This window comes from Podarcis cretensis, assembly GCF_951804945.1.
Source record: "Podarcis cretensis genome assembly, chromosome: 7".
In the NCBI taxonomy this organism is placed as follows: Eukaryota; Metazoa; Chordata; class Lepidosauria; order Squamata; family Lacertidae; genus Podarcis; species Podarcis cretensis.
Genome location: NC_137176.1, coordinates 85,330,470 through 85,357,429, shown reverse-complemented (window position 1 = coordinate 85,357,429; position 26,960 = coordinate 85,330,470). Strand labels below are relative to the sequence as shown.

General features: G+C 43.3%; 2 protein-coding genes across 7 annotated transcripts in view; one reads left to right on the top strand and one right to left on the bottom strand.

Moving 5' to 3' along the window:
• LOC307220390 (solute carrier family 2, facilitated glucose transporter member 5-like) overlaps positions 1-5,129 on the bottom strand; it is a 28,241-nt gene extending 23,112 nt beyond the window's left edge. For all 3 annotated transcript variants that reach the window (XM_079984342.1, XM_079984343.1, XM_079984344.1), the window contains exons 1-2: positions 5,076-5,129; positions 442-575 (exon numbers count right to left, since the gene is read on the bottom strand). In XM_079984342.1, the coding sequence (XP_079840468.1) occupies positions 442-575; positions 5,076-5,078 (137 nt within the window). In that variant the 5' untranslated portion in view covers positions 5,079-5,129. The remainder of the gene's footprint in view (positions 1-441; positions 576-5,075) is intronic.
• Positions 563-26,655, top strand: LOC307220416 (solute carrier family 2, facilitated glucose transporter member 5-like). 4 transcript variants are annotated; one of them, XM_079984383.1, is made up of 14 exons: positions 563-783; positions 1,961-2,100; positions 7,188-7,353; positions 9,090-9,185; positions 9,745-9,887; positions 10,657-10,781; positions 12,825-12,977; positions 13,483-13,608; positions 15,936-16,123; positions 18,858-18,968; positions 20,581-20,682; positions 23,892-23,967; positions 26,036-26,163; positions 26,396-26,655. In XM_079984383.1, exons 3-14 carry the CDS (start codon positions 7,222-7,224, stop codon positions 26,567-26,569), a joined length of 1,554 nt encoding a protein of 517 aa, XP_079840509.1. In that variant the 5' UTR covers positions 563-783; positions 1,961-2,100; positions 7,188-7,221; the 3' UTR covers positions 26,570-26,655. The 4 variants fall into 4 exon arrangements, with proteins under 4 accessions (XP_079840509.1, XP_079840510.1, XP_079840508.1 ...); XM_079984384.1 differs by lacking the exon at positions 563-783 and having other exon boundaries at positions 1,931-2,100; XM_079984382.1 differs by lacking the exons at positions 563-783; positions 1,961-2,100 and adding an exon at positions 5,137-5,269.
• Positions 26,656-26,960: the final 305 nt, after the last annotated feature.

The window sequence follows — 26,960 nt, the reverse complement described above, 5'->3', positions numbered from 1 at the left end:
GTCTTTGAGCTCTTTGCTCTCCTACTTTTAAGGCTCACCAGGTTCCGGGAGATGGAGGGTCTGGAATGCTTTCTAATGACAATATGTCAGTTGGGTGTTGTTCCAGCTCTCCTATGATTTCACAGCTTTCCCCCTCATCTGCCTCTGAGCTGCGACCTCGCTTGAACTCCTGTTGTAAATCTATACTGTCTTCCTTTTCTTCCTCCCTGGAAGGGTCAGGATGGGGAGGTGGTCTCCACCATTCCTCCTCTGCCCAGTCCCTGACATACACACAGTCTGGTCAAATCCTACATCCTTACCTCTTGGGACAGGCTTCAAAATATAAAGACCCACAGAAATGGGTAGAGTTGAAATCTGTCTGGTGGTAGTCACCCCAACCTCTGCAGGGGAGTTTTGATAGAAATGTTTGAGAGCGAGCAGGCAAAAAACACTCAAACTTACGGTCGTTTTCTATTACCAGTGAGTTGAAGAATAATTGAGCCACACCCTAAATTCTTTTGAAATAAGGCAAATGGAACTCTTAACAGTGCTGCGGGAGCCAATTGGGGGAGGATGTTGGAAGGTTCTAGAAGAAACTGTTGACAGTTGAGAACCAAGATGATGCATAATCGCTGTGTACAAAGGAGACTGGTTTAGAATCGTACTCTCACAATCATTTAATGTGGATTAATTACTGGTGTGAGAAAGCAAGCATAGTGAGATAGAATAGTGGCAAAATGAGTGAGCGATGGATAAGGAAGGCACCCATTCAGATCTCATCGAGCTATACCTGAATAATACTAGGTGGCCTTAATGTTCACTCAGCCCCACCCTGACCTCTGCCTTAACTCCTTCAAGGGGATAATAATGACTGCTCTTCCAGCGTCGTCGTTAGAATTACAGTATAATCTCAGGAACACACCTGAAAGTGCTGTATTCAAATACTATATCTTATGGACCATTGAACATTTCACATTTAAAACTATGTAGCTCTTTTGAGAATAGTTCAGTTCTTATGCTGGGATGGATTTCTTTGAAATACTAATTGAAAATCTGTATTGATAGGATTGCCTCTTCCAAGGCATTATTCCTGCATTTTGATTGAGAAGAAGGGGATCTGGGCAGAGATGTATCAGTATTTGCTTATTCAATAAATGGAAGCCATATTGTCACAAATACATCTGACTTTTCTAAGTCATCTTTCGTGTTTTGTTCTCTATGCTTGTGCCCATGTTACTCCACTAAAGAAAAGTTATTTGTCAAGCTCTTTCGATCCATAACTGGATCCCTCAATCCACCCTCTTTTGATTCATCCCCTTTTGTATCATCCCAGTAATTAGAAATGCCCACCTTAATTCTTCTTATAATATTTTGATCAAGTCCTTATGCTTCAAATTCTCATTAAGAACAGAGAACAATGATAACAACACTAGTTCCTGTATGCATATTATGTCCTGAGCTGTGATTTCCCCCTCATTTTGCATTCCTTTCAGTATTTAGAGGGCAATATATGGTTTAGCTATTATTTATGGCGAACTAGAGCAGCGCACAGAAACGGTGTTTACCTTCCCGCTGGAGTGGTACCTATTTATCTACTTGCACTTTGACGTGCTTTCGAACTGCTAGGTTGGCAGGAGTAGGGACCGAGCAACTGGAGCTCACCCCATCGCGGGGATTCGAACCACCGACCTTCTGATCGGCAAGTCCTAGGCTCTGTGGTTTAACCCACAGCATCACCCGCATCCCAATAGGCTACTATAAGTTCCTTCTAATTGCACTATCACATTTTGGGGGCCCTTGGGTCCCCTCCCACAAAAGGAACCCATGCCATGCCTTGTGTTTTGAAAGATGTCCTCCAATTTCTCCAGAGTTTTCTTCTTCTATGAAAAAGAGTGCTATTTTTCTCTTCCATTCTCATGGCACTTAAGCATTTATCCAGAATTTCTGTGGGTGTTAGGTTTTCTTTTCTTTCTTTTTTTAGCATACCTTATTGTTGCTGTTCAACCCAAGCTTTCTGATGTGAGAAGACAACGTGGCAGTTACCTCACAATGTCTTCCCCTGGGAGTTACAAGCAATTCAAGCATGGGCAAACTGGGAAAGCTACATAGTGCAAACCACTGGTGAGATATTTTGTAGAATGAAAGAGCACTTGCAAATGTATTTAGCCATTTCAAAGGCAAGGAAACTGTAGGAAAATCTCTATGAAAATTTCACCCAAATCTTCTCCTCCTGTTGACAATATCTGATGGTGGATATGTGTGCCTATTTTGTGCTATGTGAAAGATAAATAAATGAATGTTTCTGCATCGGTAGATGATAAAGCAGAACACAGACGTGTAAAGTAAACCAGTAGGAGAATAACAGGAAATGTCAGGTGAAAGTGTGAAAGAATTGTGGTTCGGACTGAAGCATATGCATAAATTCCTAGTGAGAGCCAGTGTGGTGTAGTGGTTAAGTGTGATAAACTCGTAATCTGGGGAACCGGGTTCGCTTCCTCGCTCCTCCACATGCAGCTGCTGGGTGACCTTGGGCTAGTCACACTTCTCTGAAGTCTCTCAGCCCCACTCACCTCACAGAGTGTTTGTTGTGGGGGAGGAAGGGAAAGGAGAATGTTAGCCGCTTTGAGACTCCTTCGGATAGTGATAAAGTGGGATATCAAATCCAAACTCTTCTTCTTGGTGTGAGGAGAGAAAATGATCCATCACTTTAAAGACACCCCTCCAAAAGAGCCCAAAGAATCTGGGGAACTGTGGTTTCTGAAGGGTGCTGGAAATTAGACCTGTGGGGTAAACCACAGCTCCACAGCTTTTTTTTTGGGGAGGGTGACTATGAATGTTCTTCCCTCCAGTCCAGATAATGATGGACTCAGCCTACCACTTAGAGAAGGCAGGGACATGTAAGTTGAATCACAAGAGTAATGGATAGACTTCCGGGTTAGCGCGAAAGGCTAATGGCGGATTCCCTCCGAGCTCCGGAGGGAATCGGCTCTGTGGACGACGGGTCCTGCCGCGCCAGCGACGCGGGGACCCTCAAAAACCACAGGCGCAGAAGCCTGTGGACCTGGTGACTCGGTGGGCACCATTTGCGCCCCCCAACTCACGAAGAAGCCTTTTTAAAGGCTTTGGAACGGGGGACGGAGAGTGGCGCGGTGCTGAGAGTAGATCGCTACTTCTATGGAGCGAAGCCGCATGCCATGGCCAAAGAGCGCTGACTTTCTTCCTGAAATTTGGACTGTAAAGAGGTAACCCGTGAGTAAAACGGAAATTGGAACGGAAAATTCTCTCTTTCTTTTAAAATTTGGAACGACCGGGGGAGGTGTTAAAAGGAAGTCCGCCCCCCCAGCATTGTAGTTAATTTAAAGCAAGAATTGTATAATTAAGGTCGAGAGACTATTTCTTCTATCTTCGTGATTGAAAGTTATCAATTTCATAATTTGGATATATAAGTATTGTACCAGAAGAATTGCAACCCCCCGGGACCCGGGAGTGAACCGTGAGGGAATTGGCTGGAGACATAAGGAATTTGACAGTTGTCAAACGAGCTGTCAAAGTCAGAAACATCTGTTTTTTCCTATCTTTGCTGAGTTCTTTTTGCTACATTTGACTTTAAATTGTTGTAAACAAGAAGAAAGAACAAAGTAACTTGATTGTTGGAGAAAGAATACTAAGTAACCAGAATCCCTCTAGAGGGGTTCGGTGACATTACAATGGCTGCAGATGGAAAAGTACTGGCTCAGCTAGAGAGAATATTTTTTTCCGTGGGAAAGTTACAGGAACAGAGTGAAGCTTTGGCTTCAGAAGTAAAGACCTTGAGTTTCAATGTAAACAAACTTGTTGACTGTACCACGGATCTAACTAAAGAAAATCTTGCAGCTGAACAAGAAGAGAAAGATATTGTTTCAGAGGGGCGAGAAGGAGGAGCTGAAATTTTTTTGGAGAAAAAGAACAACCAGAAACCTCTAAAAATGGATTGCAAGGAAAATAAGATTTGGATGATTAAAATTCGGTTTGAAGTGGAGAAGGAAGATGCTAGAGATCTCCATACAGGGAGATTGGAAGATTTATGGGTTACAAACTTGTACAAGGTGAAAGATGGAGTCATTGGTCCATTTGGGACATTTGGATTTAAAAGAAATGTGGAATATGATTTGGGTTCCATCTTTGAATATGGAGGCCTGGTTGGAAGAAATATTGATCCTTTTGGGAATGAGCTTCTTTGTGACATGGTGTTCAACATAAAAGACTATCAACAAAACCGGCAGAGAGGGCCTGAGAGAGACTTAAGAGCCTCCGACGTAAGGGATCCAGGATGAGATTGGATTGATGGGCAGTTTGTGGGATCAAACCCGGGAGTTGGGGGGGGGAATTTTGGAATTTAAAGGGTGTAAAATTATATTATTATTTTTTTATCGCTATTTGGTTTGTAAATAACATAAAAATAATATAAAAATTGGGAATCTTGTGGAAAGGAACTGGGGTCGACCTTAGAAAAGGGGGTAAGAAGGTGCAAGTATGTAAGCCAAATTTATGAATTTATAAGTTAAGTATATATAAGTCTATAAAGTTAAGTATATAAGCCAATTTAGTAAGAACTTGCTAAACTAACTATGGAAATAGGGATACAAGAAGGGGTGGGATGGGGAAGTCAGGAAAAGAGGTTAAGAAATAAGGGCTTGGAAATTATACATGTTTTGTTTCTATGTGTGTTTTATGTTTTGTTGATGTGTATTGTGAGTGTTTATAAAAACTGTGTAAAACCCAATAAAAATTTATTTTAAAAAATGAATCACAACAGTAATGGGGGGGGGGTCCTATAGGCCTGGGGAAGAGCTACATTAATACAGAACAGCCGAAAATAAACCAGTAATACCAAAGGAGGAGAGGAAAGAGCTGGGAAACTCTTTTTTCTTTCTTTCTTCATTTTATCTACAACCGTTGGAATCATAACGCCAGAAGCCAGAAGATCTGAACAGAACCATCCTACTAGTGCCTACAAAACAACAACAATTGACTTTTTTTCTGATTCAGCAGGTAACAGAATTCTAGTTCTATCGCCCCAGCAACTGTTCCAAGTTAAATTATTGTTAGAATACAACCATAGAGCAGTCTCCTTTGTCAGGAGAAAGCTTGGGTCATCTCAGCTCCCAACTGTCAACAGCTTATTGGAACCTTCTGCCATCCATCCCCCTGATTGGCTCTCACAACACCAATAGAGTTCTGAGTGCTTAAAAAAAAATTAAAATAGGAATTGACTCTGTTCCTCCCTCCTCAGCAGTCTGGGACCACTGTGGTAAAAAGTATTTGTTTTGTCTGTTTCTTCTCTACATATTGGGCAGCAGGGGGTGGCAACATTTGTGCACCTAATTCCACTAACCCAACCATTGGTATGGTGGCCTTGCGGGCCTGCTGAACCCTGCCTGGTGTGATCCAGCATGGAGTGTCTACATGTGGGCGTCTCATGGCCATTGAGGAGCCAGTTGGTCCTCCATGCTAGCTAGGAGGTCAGATTCTAGGTGTGCCTGCTGAATTGGCCTATTGCAGGCAGGCCTGGGGGGGGTGGACTCTTCCTGGGACCAACTGAGGCCAGCAGGTTTCACTTGGGTTCACTTGTCCAGTATTTAAAATGGCCTACCCTTGCTCCTGCACACAGTTTCCTTGTCAGATCTCTCACTCAATCTCTCTCTCACACACACACTTTATGTTGCTGTTGTTATTGTGGCACATTTGATCTTGTTGTGGACATTGTTGACCGCCATATTTAGGGCTGGGCAGGAATCTCCCCTTGGACCAATTAGCCTTGTCTAGTGGGTTTTACCTACCTCATAGCAATCATCAAAACTTTAGTGGTTTAAGCATTGGGTAAGCCTTAGTCATGGTTGATGGGAGGCTGTATCTTCTGCCTGTCCCTGCAAAGGGTAAGGGGTATCTTGATAAATGGAACCAGGAAGAACTGCTTCTATACAGACACCCAGGCAAGGCAATCCTCAACATGGTGATCCAATGGGGATGTTCCTACTTGATATAAGTCATAGGACATCACCACTTTAGGATTGACTCCAATAATCAACACATCCAGCAGGTAGGCTGGATGAAAATGGTTATATCCAATTCCCATGCCAAGCCTCTTACGTCAATAATCAATAAAGCTTTGGCCTTATTTGACCCAAGGAAGTAGTTGTCTTGCTTTCTGCACATAGCAGGCAGTGTGGGTTGGTGATGCTTGTGCATACACATTTGTGGATTCTTGCTTGTTTGTCCTTGAATCCTTCCATGGTGAATACTTTGCATTGGGTGGGGAGACTGCCCATAGAGAGATTCCATCTGTACCTTGTTGTTTATACAATCAATGACATGGGCAGCTCTTGTACTTTCTCCAGCTTCTGTCTGAGATCATGTCAATACAGTCGTACCTTGGTTTTCAAAGGAATGTTTTGGAAGTTGAATGGACTTCTGTTCAACTTCCAAGGTACAACTGTATATGTTGAAGGAGCCAAATGTTCAAGGACTAAAGAAGTTCTCTCCCATGGTCAATACTAGTGATTTGGTGATGACCAGTATAGTGGTAAATTTTGAAGCGCAGATGCTCATCATGGCAGATCCATACTCATGTCCCCAAGGAGACTCCAACAATGTAGGTAGCGGTACTCAATTTATTAAGAGCTGTGTGATAGCACTCCGATGGATATTCAGCTTCTACAACTCACTGAGCTCATTCAAAATACATTCGACCACAAAAAGTGCAAATTTTAGCTTTTCATTATTTGCAAACAAGCTTTTGCAAACAAGCTTTTCATCTTTGCAAACAAGCTTGCAAAGAAGTGTTAAAATGTAGAGTGCTACCTGAAGACGAAACCTTATCAAAGTACTCTGCATCCACTTGATTATTTCCTATATACCAATTTTCTCTAAGATATCCATCACAAACTTCACCTCATTCACTTGACAAAGCAAGAAGGTTTCATCAGTTATCCTGGTTCATTTGCCAGATGACACAAACACTTATGCTCTGAAGAAGTCCCAGAGCTGCAATCCCCTGTCCTCCTCCTCCATTACACCGCAGGTGATGACCCTTAGGTTAGGTTAGGTTGTTGTTGTTTTGTTGCTTTTAATGATTTGGGCTCAAAGGAAGAACTTCAAGTTATCAATCTGGAGCTAGGTGCTGGGAAATAGAGCAAGTCCAATAGGGTAATTTTCTTATTCCTCAACAGGTGAGTGTGTTTTCTGACTCTTACACAAGAAAGCATGAACCAAGGAGATGAGAAAGCCGGTGCAGAAATGGAGAGAGAGGTGAACTCAGAGGGTTTTGTCCAATCCACTTTTCAAGAAGCCAGGAATAGCAAGAAGAATGTAGGCAACGCAGCAACCAAGAAACGGGTGAGTGAGAGTGGAGTGCTTCATCCAATCCACTCCCTAAAATAGGTATATAATATCCCTTCATGGCCTAGGACCCTCGTACCTACGGGACCACCTCTCCTGGTATGCCCCACGGAGAGCCTCAAGGTCCATAAATAGCAACACCCTAGTGGTCCCAGACCCTAAGGAAGTTAGATTAGCCTCAACCAGAGCCAGGGCCTTTTCAACACTGGCTCCAGCCTGGTGGAACGCTCTGCCTCATGAGACCAGGGCCCTGCAGGATCTGATTTCTTTCTGCAGGGCCTATAAGACAGAGTTGTTCCGCTTGGCCTTTGGCTTGGAGCCCTCCCCCTCTTTCTTTTTTCTTTTCCTTTCTCCTCCTGCGATGAGGCTACATTTTAATATTTTAATGTTTCAATATTTTAATGTTGTATTTTAATTTTGTTTTGTTGTATTCATTCAACTTATTTTTATTATTGCTTGTTAGCTGCCCTGAGCCCGGCCTTGGCTGGGGAGGGCGGGGTATAAATAATAATAATAATAATAATAATAATAATAATAATTATTATTATTATTATTATTATTATTATTATTATTAAAAAACCATGAATAAAAAGGAGGATACAACTGATCCATCAGTCACTAAAGGAGCAATCCTATGCACAACAAGCAAGTTAATTTAAGTTAAGCCAGCATAAATTTACACCAGAGCCAAACTCCATTAATCAGTGGGGCTAGTGCTCCTCTGCTTAAGCCTGGCAGAAGTAAAACAAAACTTTAAAAGTGTTCTATGCTGTGTTCCCAGGTCACATGACCAAGCTTAACATGCTTAAGATCAAACCGAAATCCATTCTGATTCCACCTCCCCCACACTCCCAGAATACCATTTTTGAGGACTTACTCCAGCATCAGTTCAGCCAGCTACAGTTCAACACACAGTCATATGCCTATGACAGTTGAACACGGACAGGGGGTTGGACAAGATTATCTTCAAGATCCCTTCCAATTCTATCCTTCTATGTAGGTGGTTTTGATTACCAGTTGAGCATTTTTAATGTAGAATGGTAGCTTCAGCCGCATGGACTCCATATATCTATTCCAAAGAGTAGGCACCTCTGGGCATTAGGTCGACTCCTCTGTCATAGAAAGTCATAGATCTTCAAGATAGGGGTGTAGCTTGAATTAATCACAATAAAGGATACCATCAGATATCTGTATTGCATAGGTAACGTATCTATTAAAGGTGTGGTGCTTAGCAATAAAGGACTACTAATAATTGAAAATAAGCAGGACTCAGTTTAGCATTGTGGTGAAATAGAACTAGTCCATTAAAAGTAAAGTAAAGGAAAAGGTTTGGTATATAAGATTGCCTTCTCCCACTCCCATAGGTACCCACCTGCTCCGTGCTATGCTATCTGGCCCTTTAGAGGCAACTGATGAGAGAAAGGGCTTTTTAAAAGGTGGAGCCCCATTCATGAAATGTTCTCCCTAGAGAAAGTCTCCAGGCGCTGTCTACATTATGGCTATTTGTGTTGTTTAGATTTAATATTTTTATTTGTTTCTAATTTTAATGAGGTTTGAAACCCCCCAGAGAACTCAGCTAACAGTTGGTACAAAAAGAATGCATTTATGAAGCAATGTCCAGGTGTCAGACCTATATATTTATTCTGTCTTTCCATTTAGGATCTTATTAGTGGTAAGTGTACTTAATTAACAATGTGCAGTCTCATCCCAGTATTTGCTGCTCCTTCCTGTAGGAGCTGTCCATGGTGCTGATTCTGGTAACGGTTGCTTCCTGTCTCATACCTGTGCAGCATGGCTACAATCTGTGGGTACTCTACAACACTGTTGGGGTAAGATGGCGCAACAGCAAAGACGGCTTCAAAAAGCAAAGGCTTTTGGCCCTTCAAAAAGCAAGGGTCTCAGTCCAATATACTAGAAGGAGCATCTCCACCTCCATTGTTCAGCCCAGACACTGAGGTCCAGTTCCAAGGTCTTTCTGGTGGTTCCCTCGTTGCAAGAAGTGAAGCTACAGGGAACCAGGCAAAGGGCCTTCTCGGCAGTGGCACCTTCCCTGTGGAATACCCTCCAGTCAGATGTCAAGGAAATAAAGAACTACACAACTTTTAGAATACATCTAAAGGCACCCTGTATCAGGAAGTTTTTAATGTTTGACTTTTTATTATGTTTTTATATGTGCTGGACGCTGCTCAGAGTTGCTGGGGAAACAAGATAGGCAGGGTATAAATAATAAAACTATTATTGTTATTATTGTTGGAAATAGGCCATGTAGCTCATTGTATGCACTGACTGGCCATGGCCCTCCTGGATTTCAGCTAAGTCCCAAGCTCTCCAGGTTTTTTGCCATGTGATCTGTGGTGAGGTTCTAATCATTATGTGCTTATGTCCTAGCTCCTGCCTAGCTTCTATAACGTAACAGGACCTGAAGAAGCAGATTTTCAGATTACCCTTCTGTCTATCACCGTGACTATGTTTCCACTCGGAGCCTCCTTTGCAACCATTCCTGCTGGTTGGTTGTTAGATAGATTTGGCAGGTATAGAGTTAAACTTGAGACTTGTGATCTACATGTCCTACTATGGGAGGGTGTGGTGATGGGAGAATGTTGCTGACTACAGCCCCTCTAACCCCGGTTAACATATTATAAAGCTACAATAACATTATCATTCCTCTTGTTCATTCAAGCAATAGGGTGGGGTTTCAGAGATAGAAAAATGCACATGTATTTGTCGGGTGACATTTAACAATTGTTAGACATTTCATGGAGGGATATGTAGCGGTCAGAAGCATAATAGGATCTAGTTAGGGCCCTGGAGACCTAATGGTAGCTAATGAAGCTTTGTTTTTAGGAGGTGGGTACATGCCTTCTGAATTCAAGATCATCCTTTCAATGTGGTTTCGTTCAATTATGTACCTAGGGCAGGCACCTAAAGATTTTTCCAGGTCAGTAGTAGAACACATGCCTCCATTAAAAAGATCCCAGACTCTCTCACCAGTTTCCCCAACTAACAAAACTTGCCTAGCATAGTGACAAATATTAGTTTTCTAGCCCTTGTGGAAATTCAGTGTGTCCTGCAATCTTTGAGATATCTGAATTGGGAGTAGGAGTTTTGGTGCCTCGTGTAGTTCTTTCTCCTTCTGCAAACTATGACAACCAAAAGCAGTTGTTCCAAAAAAACCCAAAACCAAAACAACAACAACAACCCTGAGGACTCCCTTGCAGTTCCATAGTACCTCCCCTCCTTTGCTCTTTAGATGGTACGATATATTCCCTACCTCACTGCTCCATTTCACTATCTTTTCAGGAAAGTTGCGCTGTTCATAACTAACCTTTCAGCAATTATATTTGCTGTTGTGATGACATTCTCACTTTCAATACATAATCACGGATACATCATCTTTTCACGTCTCTGCTCTGGAATAAGCACAGGTGAGTCAGGGTCCTGGATTTAGTGCCTTATATTTTAAAAAAGTTAAGGACACCTGGTCAGAAGTCAGCTTGCAATTTGTGCCATTAAGCTGATTAGATCAGGAACACTGAAATTTGGCACCTGAAAAAGAGCAGGAGAATAGGTCTTTGCATCCTCTGTGCTGTTGTGGGTGAGAGAGATCTTTTCATGAAGCAGTTTTCCCGGGATCTATGACTGCCTGTATCTCTGCTGCAGGATCCATTAGACAGCCCCCTACTTTCACATGCACAGTTTATTTCTGGCCATTGTGCCCCCCTCCTGGTTTGCTGCTTCAGTGCCCCAGTTGGTTTCTACTCAGCAACAATTCCTTTTACATCCCATTCAGTTAGCCCACTATGATAATTTTTCTCCTTCTCAGCAAATCCATTTACTGCATTATGCTCTCTACTTGGCTACAGCAGGTTAAGGAGGCAACTTCACCAGATTTTGCCACAGAGTTTGGCAAGAGTACTCAGGTGCCTATGCCTTCAATCGCTGAGCAACCCGTATCTGCCCTCTTCAATTGATTGCCCCACTTTCCAGATATGGGAATATACAATGAAAGATGCCAATCAGTGTCAATCTGACTCTGCTCTCAAATGTGTACATGAAGCTTCTAAAAGTAAAGGTAAAGGTACCCCTACCCGTTCGGGCCAGTCTTGCCAGACTCTAGGGTTGTGCTCTCATCTCACTCTATAGGCCGGGAGCCAACGCTGTCCGCAGACACTTCCGGGTCACGTGGCACACGGAACGCCGTTTACCTTCCCGCTGATAAGCGGTCCCTATTTATCTACTTGCACCCGGAGGTGCTTTCGAACTGCTAGGTTGGCAGGCGCTGGGACCGAACGGCGGGAGCGCACCCCGCCGCGGGGATTCGAACCACCGACCATGTGATCGGCAACTCCTAGGCGCTGAGGTTTTACCCACAGCGCCACCCGCGTCCCGTCTACATGAAGCTTCTACATTAGCTATTAGAGCCTCAGTCTCCACCTCTGTTTTTTCCAAGGCAGTACTATTTTCAATTGAAGATGTTCTAGGTTATCCAACTCAGGACCCTGACGGAATCCAGAAACCACTTCTAAAACCTTCCCATGTCCTTGCATTCATCTCTGACTCACCTGTGGACTTTGCCCAGTCCTCCTCTCATGCAATGGCTGCTGGAATGGTCACAAGGAGTCACCTCTGGCTAACTGACAGGGAGGTGGATGCTTCCTTGTGTACAGGTTTAACCTCTATGACCTTTGTAGGCACTAAACCTTTCGGAGATGTTGTCCTGGAGCAAATCCTAGCTGAAACCAAAGATAAGAAGTTGATGCCTTCTCAATGAAGAGATGATTACCATTATTCCAAGTATCCTTTTTTGCCCTTTAATTCCTTCCAAGAGTCGCTCCCATGGGTGCAAAGGGACCTTCCCCAAGTTCCTCCCACTATGTGCAACACACAGCATTCCCAAATCTATTCTGGAGGATTGGAAAAAACTATAGGAAAATATTTGCCGGGGCATCTGTTGACATTTCTATTCCACCTTAAGGAGCAGACATGTGGAACTGTTGCGTGCCACATGTCTGTTTACATTCCAGCACAGTATGCTGGGAACTTCCGTTGTGTATAGCTTTTGCTTTTCCCGTTCTCTCTGAGATGACATAAGAGAGAGAGATGACATGTTTCTTTGTCCTGATTTATGATTAATAAATCTGTACTTGTAGTATGCTTGCACAAGCCTCATGCCTATTCTGTGTACGCAGTTCTCTCTGCTGATAGCATGCCCTGGCTTTGAAGCCCGGGTCACTGATTTACATCGGAGCACGGGCCAATGGAAGGAGACATCCGAGCTGGGCCTTGCCCGCTGGCCTCTCGGCCCTCTGCATGTTGACAACAACATGGGGGGGGGATTGGACAATGTTCAGTTGTGCACATTGTGCTTATGGGATGATTTGCATAGTAATTTGTTGAATACAAGCCTTAATAAATAAATCATGTCACATGCATGTTGTATATTACCATTTGAATTTCTATCTAACCAGGAATATGCTTCTGTGTTGGCCCTCTCTATCTTGGCGAGATCTCCCCTAGAAGCCTGAGGGGAGGCATTATCATGATGTACCAACTGTTTTATTTGTTTGGTTTCCTCATGGCTCAGATACTTTGTCTTCAAGAAGTCTTGGGGACGGGAAAAGGTAATTCAGTGACATTAATTCTTTACCTTATAGTATAGCAGTGGGGAGTGCTGTCCAGGAATTTGTGGAAACCAGTTTTGTAGATAACACTATCCATTTAAAAACCACAATGGTTTTTGGATGTGCTTGCTTTTAAAATAAGTAAGTGAGTAAGTAAGTAAGTTTCTGGTACTCACCAGGATGTTGTTAGAATAAGTGCCACGCTTTTAACATGTGGGAGGAAAAGGTGCCGGTACTGCAACATTAATTTTCCCCAAATTAGGAAAGACTTTTTGGCCTGCCATCTTAGTTCAAAATGACATCTGGCATCCACATGTTGACTAAGGTCCCCCAACGTTGAAACCCTCATGCTGAGTTTGCTGATTATGCCTTGAAAGGCGTCCAAACCCATTGAGAACAGAATGACCAACCAACCAACAAGACCCTTTCTTAAACATATGGTAGATAGCATCAGATGGAGCACTGCTGTTTCTTCACCTTATCTTCATACTATCTTCTTCCACAGGCTTCCCAATTTTGATAAAACTTTTTGGTGTTATGCCATTTCTTCAGTTGCCTCTATTGCCCTTCTTACCTGAAAGCCCTCGGTACCTACTCATTCAGAAGAGGGATGAAGAGAGCTCAAGGAAAGGTACGATATGTTGAATTGCACTGGGACCTCTAAGTGTGAGCACCCTACATAGCCGTGCAATGTCACCCACTATTGGCTTGTCACATAAGGTCTCGCCATTCTAGCATCCTTGTTATTCCTATGCGGTCAGTCATAAGAGCCCACTAGCATCCATTTCAGAAGAACTACATATGAGAAGTATGAAAAACATGTTATGTAAATGTTCATTTGTTGTATACATAAATTTATTTATTACATTTATATACTTAGTACCTTTTTGTCAGGGCACCCAAGGCAGTTTCCAGTGTTTAAACACCGAAGCAAATAAATGGTATAAAATGTAGAATTGGGCCAGGGTGGTGGAGAGAAGGACAGTCTCTCTGGAGCCATCCATGTAGTAGTAGTAGTAGTAGTAGTAGTAGTTTTTATACCCCACCCATTTGGCTGGGTTGCCCAAGCTACTCTGGGCAACTTCCAACACAAATAAAAACACAATAAAACATCAAACATTAATAGTAACAATCTGATCCAATATTAAAAGTCATAATAACTTTAAAATAAACAACTTATATCAAACAAAGCAGCGTTCAACAATCCATCAGAATCTAATAGTAATCAGTAAAATTAAACATCAAGAAATAATAATTAAACCGTTTAGACCACAATGAAGAATTATCAATCAATAAATCAATAAAGAGCAAACCACAATGCATAAAATACCACAGAACATACAAAACCATGTAAAAGGATCATATTGAGATCCTTTGCCTGCCCCCATTGCACTTTTCTTCCTTCTTCCTTCTCACAGTGATATGTGTGGCCATCATATATTTAGGGCAGTACAACTGGTTCTGCTGCACTGGGTGCCGAGCCAGTGGGGAAACTTCACTTTCTACATCTGTCCATTGGGAGTCCATTGATCCCTACTTTCTGCTACTGTTTCTTAACCAGTTTCTGGTCCAGAAGAAGACCTAACCTCTTTATCTCACAGCTGTGATGCTTATTCAGGATTCTTAGGTGTGGTGCTTTGCCAAAAACTCTTCAAAAGTTCACAGTGCCGAATGATCATCTCTGTAAGCTTGCTGACATTGTAAAACAACTCTAAAAGGTGAGACAGGACTTACCCTTGCAGAAACAGTGTTGCTTCTGCTTCAGCAAAACTTGTTCTTCTACATGCTTGATAATTTTACATTTAATGTTTCTTTCCAGTCTTCTATGAACAGGTGTTAAGAGAACCATAATGATAAGCATTTGGAGTGATCAATCATGGATTTACTTATGTTGTTATGTTAATATAAATGAATGTAGCACTTTTCAAATCTGGCTCCTTTTGACATTCCAACAACATGGAGAGCAAGATAAAATTTCTGCAAGAAATGGGGCCTTTAGAGTGATGGCCTGAATGCTTTGGAATTTGTAGGACTTTATAAAGGCACTTTATACCCACATAGTCATCAAGGCAGTATTAGCCAGGGTTTTAAGTTTTGTATGAGGGTTTCCACTACTCAGACATGAAGGAATCCTCAGCTGACAAAACTTTTTGGCCACAATGACAAATCCTCAAGGTAACTAGAGATTTCATCATTTTTGTTGACCTAGCAAGAGGACAAGGACTCCAGAGCAGTCAAGTCTCCCTCATGTTGATCCACAAATCCCATGTTTCCAAGTAAAGGAAATAATATATTTGATGATAACATGCACTATGACCAATGCCCCTCAGCACTGTCTACCAGGCATTCCAGATGCTGTCTTCTGCGGCCTTTGCACTGGGTGGGCAAATCATTAGCTATCTTTGTTGCCTAACAATTTAATTGTATTCGGATTATGAATGTGTTTATTCAGCAAAAAACATATCAGTTCATGAAGGAATAGACCACTTCTAAGGGATATATTTCCTGTCCCTTGGAGTGATGACCTCTTTCCCCCATAATTTTCTATCATTCTTAATTTTTTTAGTAATATGCTCCTCAGATTCTGTTTATGCATCCCTGCCTTTCTTTTGCTAAAGCTTCTGCTCTGCTTTTGTTTTTCTTATTTAGACATGACTTCTATTTTCCAAAACAAACTTTTTCCCCCTTTTTCTTTTACCTTGAAATGCTTCCTTTATTGTATTCATTCACGACAGAGGCATCCACTTGACCTTGGTGGTATATTTACTGCTCTGCAGTGAGCATTCTGACTTCTGTATTTATGGCATTCAATGGCTCCCAAGCATTCTGGAAAGATTTCACCCTCTTGACTTCCTTCACCCAACTTTTCCTTTGTTACCAGCCTCTTCCTTTTTTCTTCTTCTTTTAGAAAGTACCTCTATTGAAGTCTGATCCTCTCTGCCTCTATTCTTAACATAGCACTGAAGAAACTAAGGAACAGAAATGATGTTGAGGATGAGATTGAAGAGCTCCATCAGGAGGACGTTGTTGAAAAGTCAGAAAAGAACATGAATCCTCTTAAAATGCTATATGCCAAAAAACTGCGAAGGCAAGTCATTGCCATAATTGTCTTGATGGTTGGACAACAGTTCGATGGCATCAGTGTGGTAAGGAAGGTTGAGCTAGGCAAAATGAAGGCCCCTGTTGTATATACAATTTAGAGGCTGTCATACGAGCTACCACTGTTTGTCTCTATGGATGGCCGCATTCTTTGCCCCTGTTCTGTTTTTCAGATGCTTCTCCAAGTGTTAGAAATATCAAACTCTGTAACACAAGGAGAGTGAAACTGTAGGCTTGTGGGTATTGTTGGGACTCCAGCTCTCATTGGCGAAGCCAATGTGGCCAGTGGTCAGGGATAATGGGAGTTCTTGTCCAAAAACGCATGGTGGGCTGCAGATTTCCCACTGCTGCCCAAGTAAATGGTCTTGCTCTACAGGAAAGATGGCATTGCTGAGGGGTAAAGGTTCCAGAGGGACGTGGGTGGTGCTGTGGGTTAAACCACAGAGCCTAGGACTTGCCGATCAGAAGGTCGGTGGTTCGAATCCCCACGACGGGGTGAGCTCCCGTTGCTCGGTCCCTGCTCCTGCCAACCTAGCAGTTCAAAAGCACGTCAAAGTGCAAGTAGAGAAATAGGTACCACTCTGGCGGGAAGGTAAACGGCATTTCTGTGCACTGTTCTGGTTCTCCAGAAGTGGCTTAGTCATGCTGGCCACACCGTACACCGGCTCCCTCGGCCAATAAAGCAAGATGAGTGCTGCAACCCCAGAGTCAGCCACGACTGGACCTAATGGTCAGGGGTCCCTTTACCCTTACCTTTAAAGGTTCCAGAAGTACAGAGCGCTGAAGTCATTGGGGTAATCCTGAATGGCAAGTCATGCAGGGTTATTGACTGACATTGTTTCTTAAATGTGAATTGTATTTTCGTTAACTTTTCAATAATTCAAAAATCCAAGCCAAGTGGTGGAGCTAATCTGTTGGATGGTGCAACAAATTTTTGGTGGGGGTGGCCATTTATACCCTGCCTTTTTCCCTTATGAAACTCAAGGCAGCTTGCAGATACAAATAAGAGAAGGTTAAAAACGTTATATATAGCATAAGAACATTACATACTACAAGCTAATGTTACCAACCTATAATACTGATGCAGAGCTGAAATACCCTTAATAAATAATAATTACCTGAATCAGCGAGGCTTGGACACATGCAAAAGGTTGCATGCATGCTTTCAAATGGAATTGGGGCAGATGCTCTAAGACAGGGATATTTATGCTATTCCATTAAAGGAGATGATTCCCCCCAAAAAACTTTCTCAGTTATCAGAGAAAAGCAAGACTGCATTCCACAAAATAATCCAGATACATGAAATTGTTTGATCAATCACATGCCAAAGTACATACATTAGAACTTCTGCAGCAATTTTGATCAGACGTATAAAGGTAAAGGTAAAGGTACCCCTGCCCGTACGGGCCAGTCTTGACAGACTCTGGGGTTGTGCGCCCATCTCACTTAAGAGGCCAGGGGCCAGCGCTGTCCGGAGACACTTCCGGGTCACGTGGCCAGCGTGACATCGCTGCTCTGGCCAGAGCCAGAGCCAGAGCCAGAGCCGCACACGGAAACGCCGTTTACCTTCCCGCTGGTAAGCGGTCCCTATTTATCTACTTGCACCCGGAGGTGCTTACGAACTGCTAGGTTGGCAGGCGCTGGGACCGAGCAGCGGGAGCGCACCCCGCCGCAGGGATTCGAACCGCCGACCTTTCGATCGGCAAGTCCTAGGCGCTGAGGCTTTAACCCACAGCGCCACCTGCGTCCCCTGATCAGACGTATAAAGGTAAAGGTAAAGGTACCCCTGCCCATACGGGCCAGTCTTGACAGACTCTGGGGTTGTGCGCCCATCTCACTTAAGAGGCCAGGGGCCAGCGCTGTCCGGAGACACTTCCGGGTCACGTGGCCAGCGTGACATCGCTGCTCTGGCGAGCCAGAGCCGCACACGGAAACGCCGTTTACCTTCCCGCTGGTAAGCGGTCCCTATTTATCTACTTGCACCCGGAGGTGCTTTCGAACTGCTAGGTTGGCAGGCGCTGGGACCGAGCAGCAGGAGCGCACCCCGCCGCAGGGATTCGAACTGCCGACCTTTCGATCGGCAAGTCCTAGGCGCTGAGGCTTTAACCCACAGCGCCACCTGCGTCCCAATGATCAGACGTATACCTGGTGGCAAATCTCAGTAGGACCTGATTTTGCAAGGAAGAGATCCAAGTCAACTCTCCCTTATCTTAGAAGGGCCTGTTTCTAGGGAATAGCTCTCTTCATTTCCAACTTGGATCCTCTAATGCAGAGCTTTCCAAACTGTGTGTCGCGGCGCATTAGTGTGTCGGCTGCAGTGTGTAGGTGTGTTGCGCCAATGTGCCCCACACTCCTCTGGGGCTGGAAAGGGAACAGGCAACCCACCAGTTTGCTAGTGAAACTGAAATCGGTGTGTCACAAAAAGGCGCATGGCTAAAAAGTGTGTCACCAACATGGAAAGTTTGGAAAGCTCTGCTCTAATGTGTAGAAAAGCTGTAGGGAGATGTGAATTTTCATGCCAAGATTACATGTCCAGCAGACTGAGGAAAATTTGGAAATGGAGGAGGATGCCAGGAAAATTGCGGCTCTGAAGCATAGGATATGTTACTTAAAGAGTTGAGACAATTATAGAGATCATGCTAGATTAGGGGCAGCTGATATCCAAGGTTCAGTGTGAAATACGAAGAAAGTTCTGCAGAATCAGGTCGGTTATGTATCTTTGTCAACATTCTTTTTCTTCCATTCAGATAAGACTTGTAATGGTATGCATCTTCTTTTCAGGCATACTCTTATGCAGAGAGAAACCTCAGAAATATAAATATGGGGATATATTCATCCCGATTTGCGACAATAGCAGCCACCACTTTTTTATGTATCTCAATGTTATTTGGGGTAAGTATCTTCTACCTCTTTCTCACTAACCTTCTAGATCTTGGAAATGCATGCAACATTTTATAACTATTTTGTGCCAATTTAGGTGCCCCACCCCCTTTCATAAAAACCACAAGAATTATAGTTTTACATGAGTTGTCTGAGTATTATTTTGAAGAGCAGTCCTACATATTAGCATATACTACCTGGCTTCTTGGAAGCTGTCCGAAGGGGTTTTTTAAAAATCAATTTGCAAATTAGTTTAGAATTTGAATTTTTTGTTTAAATAAAATTTGAGTTGGTGAGAGCAAGGACTCTTACCTTTGTGCCTTTTGTTTCCTAAGGAGAATGTGCCTTATTTCTGTCCTACTACCACAGAATTTATACTTTCCAAATATGAAAAAGGAAATCAGTGCCACACCAGTTTAGGACTGTTGTATAGCTATGTCCAAAAGACTGCAATCTATACACCTAGGATAGTTAACATGGTGCTCTTCTGAATTTGTTAGATTATAACTCCCATCATTCCCAATAACTGAACATTCTGACTGAGGCTGATAAGAGTTGTAGTCCAACAACATCTGGAAGCTAAACCATCTCTGCACACTTACTTTACTGTTAAGTCCTGATTTCTTTGAGTAGGTATTTACAGGCTTTCATTCAACTCCTTCTTATTTAAGATCCTTGACACTCATGTATACACACCGTTGTGGCAAACCCTCCTTGCTCTGTTGTTTTACATGGATTTTTGCTTAATGTAAGCTTGTATGTGAACCTAAAGAGTTGCCCTGATCTTTTTGTGTTGTTGTTTTTTAAAGAAATATCCCAATATGTTTCTGTGTTGCCACGTGCTCTCTACATTTTGATCTGTAATTCTGATTCCGCTCCCCTTCCCCCATCATAGAATCATAGGTTTGGAATGAGCACAGAATATCATCCAGACTGGCCCTTGCAATTCATAACTTTCTTGCATAAACATTCACTAATCACAGGTAGGTAGCCATGTTGGTCTGCCGTAGTCGAATCAGGAATCACAAGACAGAAAAACCAGTAGAACATTTCAATCTCCCAGGACATTCTATACAAGATCTCAAAGTCGCTGTCTTATTACAAAAGAATTTCAGAAATAGACTGGAAAGGGAAGTTGCTGAATTGTAACTTATTACCAAACTTCAAACCATGGAGAGACCTGGTCTGAATAGAAACATTGGATTCTTATCTCATTATACAAGATAAATCTATTTTTAGCCATCTCACCCCCTGCTTTATCCTGTAAGACCAATTGCAGTTGTTAACAGTCTTCAACAGGTTTACCACACCTATCAGCCAATCACCCATTCCCACCACCCTTCTAAGTAATACCCTTCCCCACCCTCTCACTATATATAAGGGTCTGGTGACTTCTGTTTCAGTGTATCTGAAAAAGTGTGCATGCACACGAAAGCTCATACCAATAACAAATTTAGTTGGTCTCTAAGGTGCTACTGGAAGACATTCACTAAAAAAATAAGAAGAAACTCTAAAATGCTAGTATAGCAGGACGTACCTTTAGAGAAGCCAAATTGATACCTCTTCAGCATGTCTTATTCCTCTATATGCTTAGTAATTTTATCTTTGTCTTTATATTCTTTAGATTTTTATTACTGATTATAAGGGGCGCAGGTTTTCGCTTCTCATTGGCTTTGGGGTGAGCGGTTTCATCTGTGTCCTGTTAACTGTGGCCATGGAACTGCAGGTTTGTAACTGGTGGCATTTAGAGCTGAGAATCGCTAAATGGGCTTTCCTCTAGCCCACATCCCCTATAACATGCACTATGTACCGTATTTTTCACCCCATAGGACACACTTTTCCCCCTCTAAAAATGAAGGGGAAATGTGTGTGCGTCCTATGGGGCAAATGCAGGCATTCGCTGAAGCCTGGAGAGCGAGAGGGGTCGGTGCGCACCGACCACTCTCACTCTCCAGACTTCACGCTGCTCTCCGCAAGGCACGGGAGGCCTGCGCTGGGCTCCCACGGCTTGCGGAGAGTTGCCTGCATGCCGAAGGCTGGGCGCGCTGAGCTCAGCGCGCCCAGGCTTCGCGCAGCTCTCCGCAAGGCGCGGAAGCTCGGTGCTGGGCTCCCATGGCTTGTATACGGTAACAGCTCCAAAGCTAGTGGTGAAGCTGGCAGTAGACGCATCAGAACATTTCATAGAATCATAGAATCATAGAATCATAGAGTTGGAAGAGACCACAAGGGCCATCGAGTCCAACCCCCTGCCAAGCAGGAAACAACATCAGAGCACTCCTGACATATGGTTGTCAAGCCTCTGCTTAAAGACCTCCAAAGAAGGAGACTCCACCACACTCCTTGGCAGCAAATTCCACTGTCAAACAGCTCTTACTGTCAGGAAGTTCTTCCTAATGTTTAGGTGGAATCTTCTTTCTTGTAGTTTGGAACCATTGCTCCGTGTCCGCTTCTCTGGAGCAGCAGAAAACAACCTTTCTCCCTCCTCTATGTGACATCCTTTTATATATTTGAACATGGCTATCATATCACCCCTTAACCTCCTCTTCTCCAGGCTAAACATGCCCAGCTCCCTTAGCCGTTCTTCATAAGGCATTGTTTCCAGGCCTTTGACCATTTTGGTTGCCCTCATCTGGACACGTTCCAGTTTGTCAGTGTCCTTCTTGAACTGTGGTGCCTAGAACTGGACACAGTACTCCAGGTGAGGTCTGACCAGAGCAGAATACAGTGGCACTATTACTTCCCTTGATCTAGATGCTATACTCCTATTGATGCAGCCCAGAATTGCATTGGCTTTTTTAGCTGCCGTGTCACACTGTTGGCTCATGTCAAGTTTGTGGTCAACCAAGACTCCTAGATCCTTTTCACATGTACTGCTCTCAAGCCAGCTGTCACCCATCTTGTATTTGTGCCTCTTTTTTTTTTTTGCCCAAGTGCAATACTTTACATTTCTCCCTGTTAAAATTCATCTTGTTTGTTTTGGCCCAGTTCTCTAATCTGTCAAGGTCGTTTTGAAGTGTGATCCTGTCCTCTGGGGTGTTAGCCACCCCTCCCAGTTTGGTGTCATCTGCAAATTTGATCAGGATGCCCTTGAGTCCATCATCCAAGTCGTTGATAAAGATGTTGAATAAGACCGGGCCCAAGACAGAACCCTGTGGCACCCCACTAGTCACTCTTCTCCAGGATGAAGAGGAACCATTGATGAGCACCCTTTGGGTTCGGTCAGTCAGCCAGTTACAAATCCACTGAGTGGTAGCATAGTCAAGACCACATTTTACCAGCTTCTTTACAAGAATATCATGGGGCACCTTGTCAAATGCCTTGCTGAAATCAAGGTAGGCTACATCCACTGCGTTCCCTTCATCTACCAGGCTTGTAATTCTGTCAAAAAATGAGATCAGGTTAGTCTGACATGACTTATTTTTCAGAAATCCATGCTGACTATTGGTGATCACAGTATTCCTTTCTAGGTGCTCACAAACTGTTTGCTTAATTATCTGCTCCAGAATCTTCCCTGGCATTGATGTCAGACTGACTGGGCGGTAATTATTTGGGTCCTCTCTTTTCCCCTTTTTGAAAATAGGGACAACATTTGCCCTCCTCCAGTCTGCCGGGACTTCGCCTGTTCTCCAGGAATTCTCAAAGATGACTGCCAGTGGTTCTGAGATTACATCTTTTAATACTCTTGGATGCAGTTCATCTGGCCCTGGAGACTTGAATACATCTAAATTAGCCAAGTATTCTTGTACTATCTCCTTAGTTATTCTGGGCTGTGTTTCCTCTGCTGAATCATTTGCTCCAAATTCTTCAGGTCGGGCATTGTTTTCTTTATCGGAGAAGACTGAGGCAAAGAAGGCATTGAGGAGTTCAGCCCTTTCTGTGTCCCCTGTTTGCATTTCACCATCTTCTCATTTCCTTTTCCCCAAATTATGTATACAAGCTGAGGTGATTTGAAATGGCTGTACTGTTGGTTGGTGCTTCCAATACCTCTGTTGTTTAGCAGTGAGCAAGGAGGTAAAATCATGGAATCATAGAACTATAGAGTCGGAAGGGACCCTGAGGGCCAGCTAGTCCTACTCTCTGCAATGCATGGTTCTGAGCTAAAGCATCCATGACAATTCACCATCTCAACTCTGCTTAAAAACTTCCAGTCATGGGGGCTCAAGTTCAAATGTTGGCAGGTATAATTCAGCCTCCTATGTTTCTATGAATGGATAAGAATGAGCATAGTCTCCACCCTGTGAACATTACAGTGGTACCTCTGGTTGCGCATGCTCCGAGTTACAAGCTCTGCTAACCCGTTAGTAGCCACTCCTGGTTGTGAACTTTGCCGCAGGATGCAAGCGGAAATTGTGCGCCGGAGGGACACATGTGGCGGGAGACGCCATTAGTGAAAGTGCGCCTTATGTTACGGGTGGTTTCCGATTATGAATGGACCTCCGGAACGGATTCCGTTTGTAACCAGAGGTACCGCTGTACATGGATGTTGCATTCTAAGATGACAGATTTCACAGGGGCTCAGTTCTTGCCGTTTTGCACTACCTACTGCATTCTGTGGGCCAGAATTTTAAGGGATAAGGGATAGCAAATGGAAAGATGAGTTTTGCTCTTGGACCCAACTCCCGGCAGCCCCAACCAATATGATCAATGGTTAGGGATTATGTGAATTATAGTCTCGCAGCATAATTCTATGTCATGCTGGCCACGTGACCTGGAAAGCTGTCTGGATAAATACCAGCTCCCTCGGCCTGAAGCGAGGTGAGCGCTGCACCCCATAGTCGCCTTTGACTGGACTTAACTGTCCAGGGGTCCTTTACCTTTTTATGCACTTTGAGGTATATCAAAAAACAATCAAGCAGTATATAACTTTTATGAAACAAAGGGCACCTGACAAGATCACAAGTACATAACTGAAATACAGTCTACTTTCTCCAACAGAGTGTCATCTCAGATATGGGGTATTTCAGCATAATCTTAATCTGCATATTCCTTTTTGCACATGGCATTGGGCCAGGTAAGTGCTTAGATGATGCGTTGAGCTCTTTAGATGATGGGGGAGAGATGAATAAGTGATCAATGTAAGTGATCATGGTAGAAAGACACACAGCTATGGGGAGTTGGTAATTCACCATTGAAGGCTAGGGAGTTACTATTAATGTTGCACTCCTCACATAGAGAGATTCATGGCTGCCTGTCTGCTGTGTGCGCTGTGGCAACCTGAGTTGGATCTAACTTGAACATGGAGAAGGTTGTTCATGGGAGATGTGTTGCTGAGACCTGGGTGGGTGAGCTAGGAGAACCTGATCACATCCAGATGTGCCTGTCAATATACACGATGTAGCATGAGACAGGCTGCAGGTGTTGGGGGGTGATGGAGAAGGAGGAGTTGCTGTGATTCATAGGACACCCATCCATCTTGGAGCTAGCCATGAGAGCCAGCACCTGGCATCAGGCCGAGGAGATAGTACCCTCCACCCTGCCCTCTCCAGTGCAGAAGATGCCATTCTACACTTTGGTATACCAGAGAAGTAAAGACAAGGCAGTGACACAGAGGAAAGTAAGAGCATGTGGTTATTTTCACTTGATATTTTGGTAGCATTTGATACCATTAACGGTGGTGTGACTTGGTGAGATGGGCATTGGAGACATTATTTTACAGTGGTTCTACTCCTCCTATTTCAGAGCCCTGGGTGATTATCTCTTGGTCCCCTGCCAACTGTGCTCTGACATCCTGCAGGGTACCATATTTTCCTCCATGCTGTTTCCCTATGAAGCCATTATGGGAATAGTCATTAGCAGATTTGGGAAGAGCTGTCACCAGTGCAGTAATGATACCCAATTTCCATTTCTCTGTAACATCTGTATCAGGAGAAGTCTGCAAAACCCTGCACTGGCACCTTGACTCAGTAGAGGTCTGGATAAGGATCAGCAAACTGAGTTTGAACCCTGCCAAATATTGTGGGCCATGCCATCCATTTTCTGAAAACCTCTAGGATGGATTACTGCAATGCCTTCTTTCCCAGCGTACTGATGAGGTTGGGCTGGAACCTACAACTAGCACAATAAGTAATGCCCCAACTGGTCACTGGTGCAGTCTTTCACTACCCTGTTACACTGCTACTAAAGGGATTACACTGGCTGTTGTTTAGCTACAAAGCTAAGTTCAAGGTATTGGTCCTGGTGTGCAAAGTCCCATACAGCTTGAGATAAGAATGCCTAAGAGATCATCTCACTCATATACCCATTAACGACTGTGCTCTGAAGGTAGGGACTATGGCGATCACACAGGGTCGCCGGACGTTTAATGGTCTATTAAGTTTATGGTTTCTCAGATAATATACCTGTCAGTTTCTTAACTTTAGTTTCTTCACTGGCCTATACCTTCCTAATACCTTCTGACTGATCATCTCAACTGTTTGACTGACTCCTCTTAACAAATTCTCTCCCTCCCTCACACCAGACTAGCCCAACCCAACCCACATACTTATCTTCTCTGTTTCTCCTAACTCCAGACTGTGTTTTCAACAACTCTAATTCTAACTCACTCTCTAAAAAACCCTCTGTGCTTAAACCTTATACACAGCTAACTCTGCCCCCTGGGTTCCCATTGGTTAGTCATTTTACAATTAGTTAACTCTTTCCCTATGAACCCAGTATGTTGTCACACACATAGGAGGGCAAACACCACAGGGACCAATTGCAAATACCATCTCATCAGGAGGTCTGTTCCATATGATGTCCGAATCTGACCTTGAGTGTGGTGCCACCTTGCCTTTGGCATCCTCTCCCATCACTCATCAGCAAGGCACCATATCTTGGTTGTGTTTTCGGCACCTTTTGAAGACCTTTTTCACCAAGCCTTTTAAGTGGAGATCTTCATCCTAATCTGCACCTGTATTGGTTTTGAAATTACGGGATTGTCTTTAGTTGTTTTTATTGTGGCTGTTTTTACTGTGAAATTGATCTGAGATGTCTCACTGGAAGCAGTAATAAACTGAATGAAGTAAAACAATAACTAGGAAAGATCAATTTTCAAGGGTGGGGGAGTATTAAATTCCTGGAATCCTTTCTATCTACCAAAGGTCCACTTCCAACTGTGCTAGTGGTGGAGCTCTTCCTTCAGTCATCACGATCTTCAGCCATTGTGATTGCACAATTTTTGCATTGGCTCCTAAGCTTCATCGTAGGACTGATTTTCCTTTACATAGAGGTGAGTGATTTTGAAGGTAATTTTGATGAGTGCAGACTTTGCTCCTTACAACCATTATTCCCCCCCCCAAAAAAAAAAATGATGAGGGGAGCTGGGTGGAGCCAAGAAGGATATATGGGTGTTATGGATGGATGGATGGATGGATAGATAGATAGATGATAGATAGAACTCTACATTATACTCATGTCTGCCTCTTTCTCTCCTTCCCTGCCCCCATTTTCCCCATCTCTAGATACATATTGGGCCCTATAGCTTAATCTTTTTCTGTCCATTTGGTTTCGCCATCTTTGTTTATATATTCAAGTTCATTCCAGAAACCAGAAACAGAACCTTTGTGGAAATCAGGGGGAAAGTGAACACCCAGAATCCCAGGAAGGTACATTTCAAGATGCCATCGCCCAAGTAGAAACTTGTTAAGCAGCATATGCAGTTTGTTCATTTATTAAATAGGGTGTTTTTAAAAAGAAATAATAAAAAAAACATATTCCAAGAGATTTCTTGTGGTTACTCTTAAACTGAATACTGACAATGATGATGTTGCAGTTTTCCTTTTTGTCTGAACACTCCACACCATTTTCAGGCTTTTCCGTGCCACGAAAGTATCCAAATTTCAGGAAGGCAAGAGACAAATACCTCAACAGCTGCCCCCCTTCCAGGTCTTAGTATTTTTGTGTGTGTGTGAATGTCTTGTGAACAGTATTTTGGCTGGGCCAAATTAGATTCCACTCCAGAACAGGCTACATCTTTGTTGCCTTTACTTATTTACTACAGACATGTAGTTACTGTAAGGTAAAGGT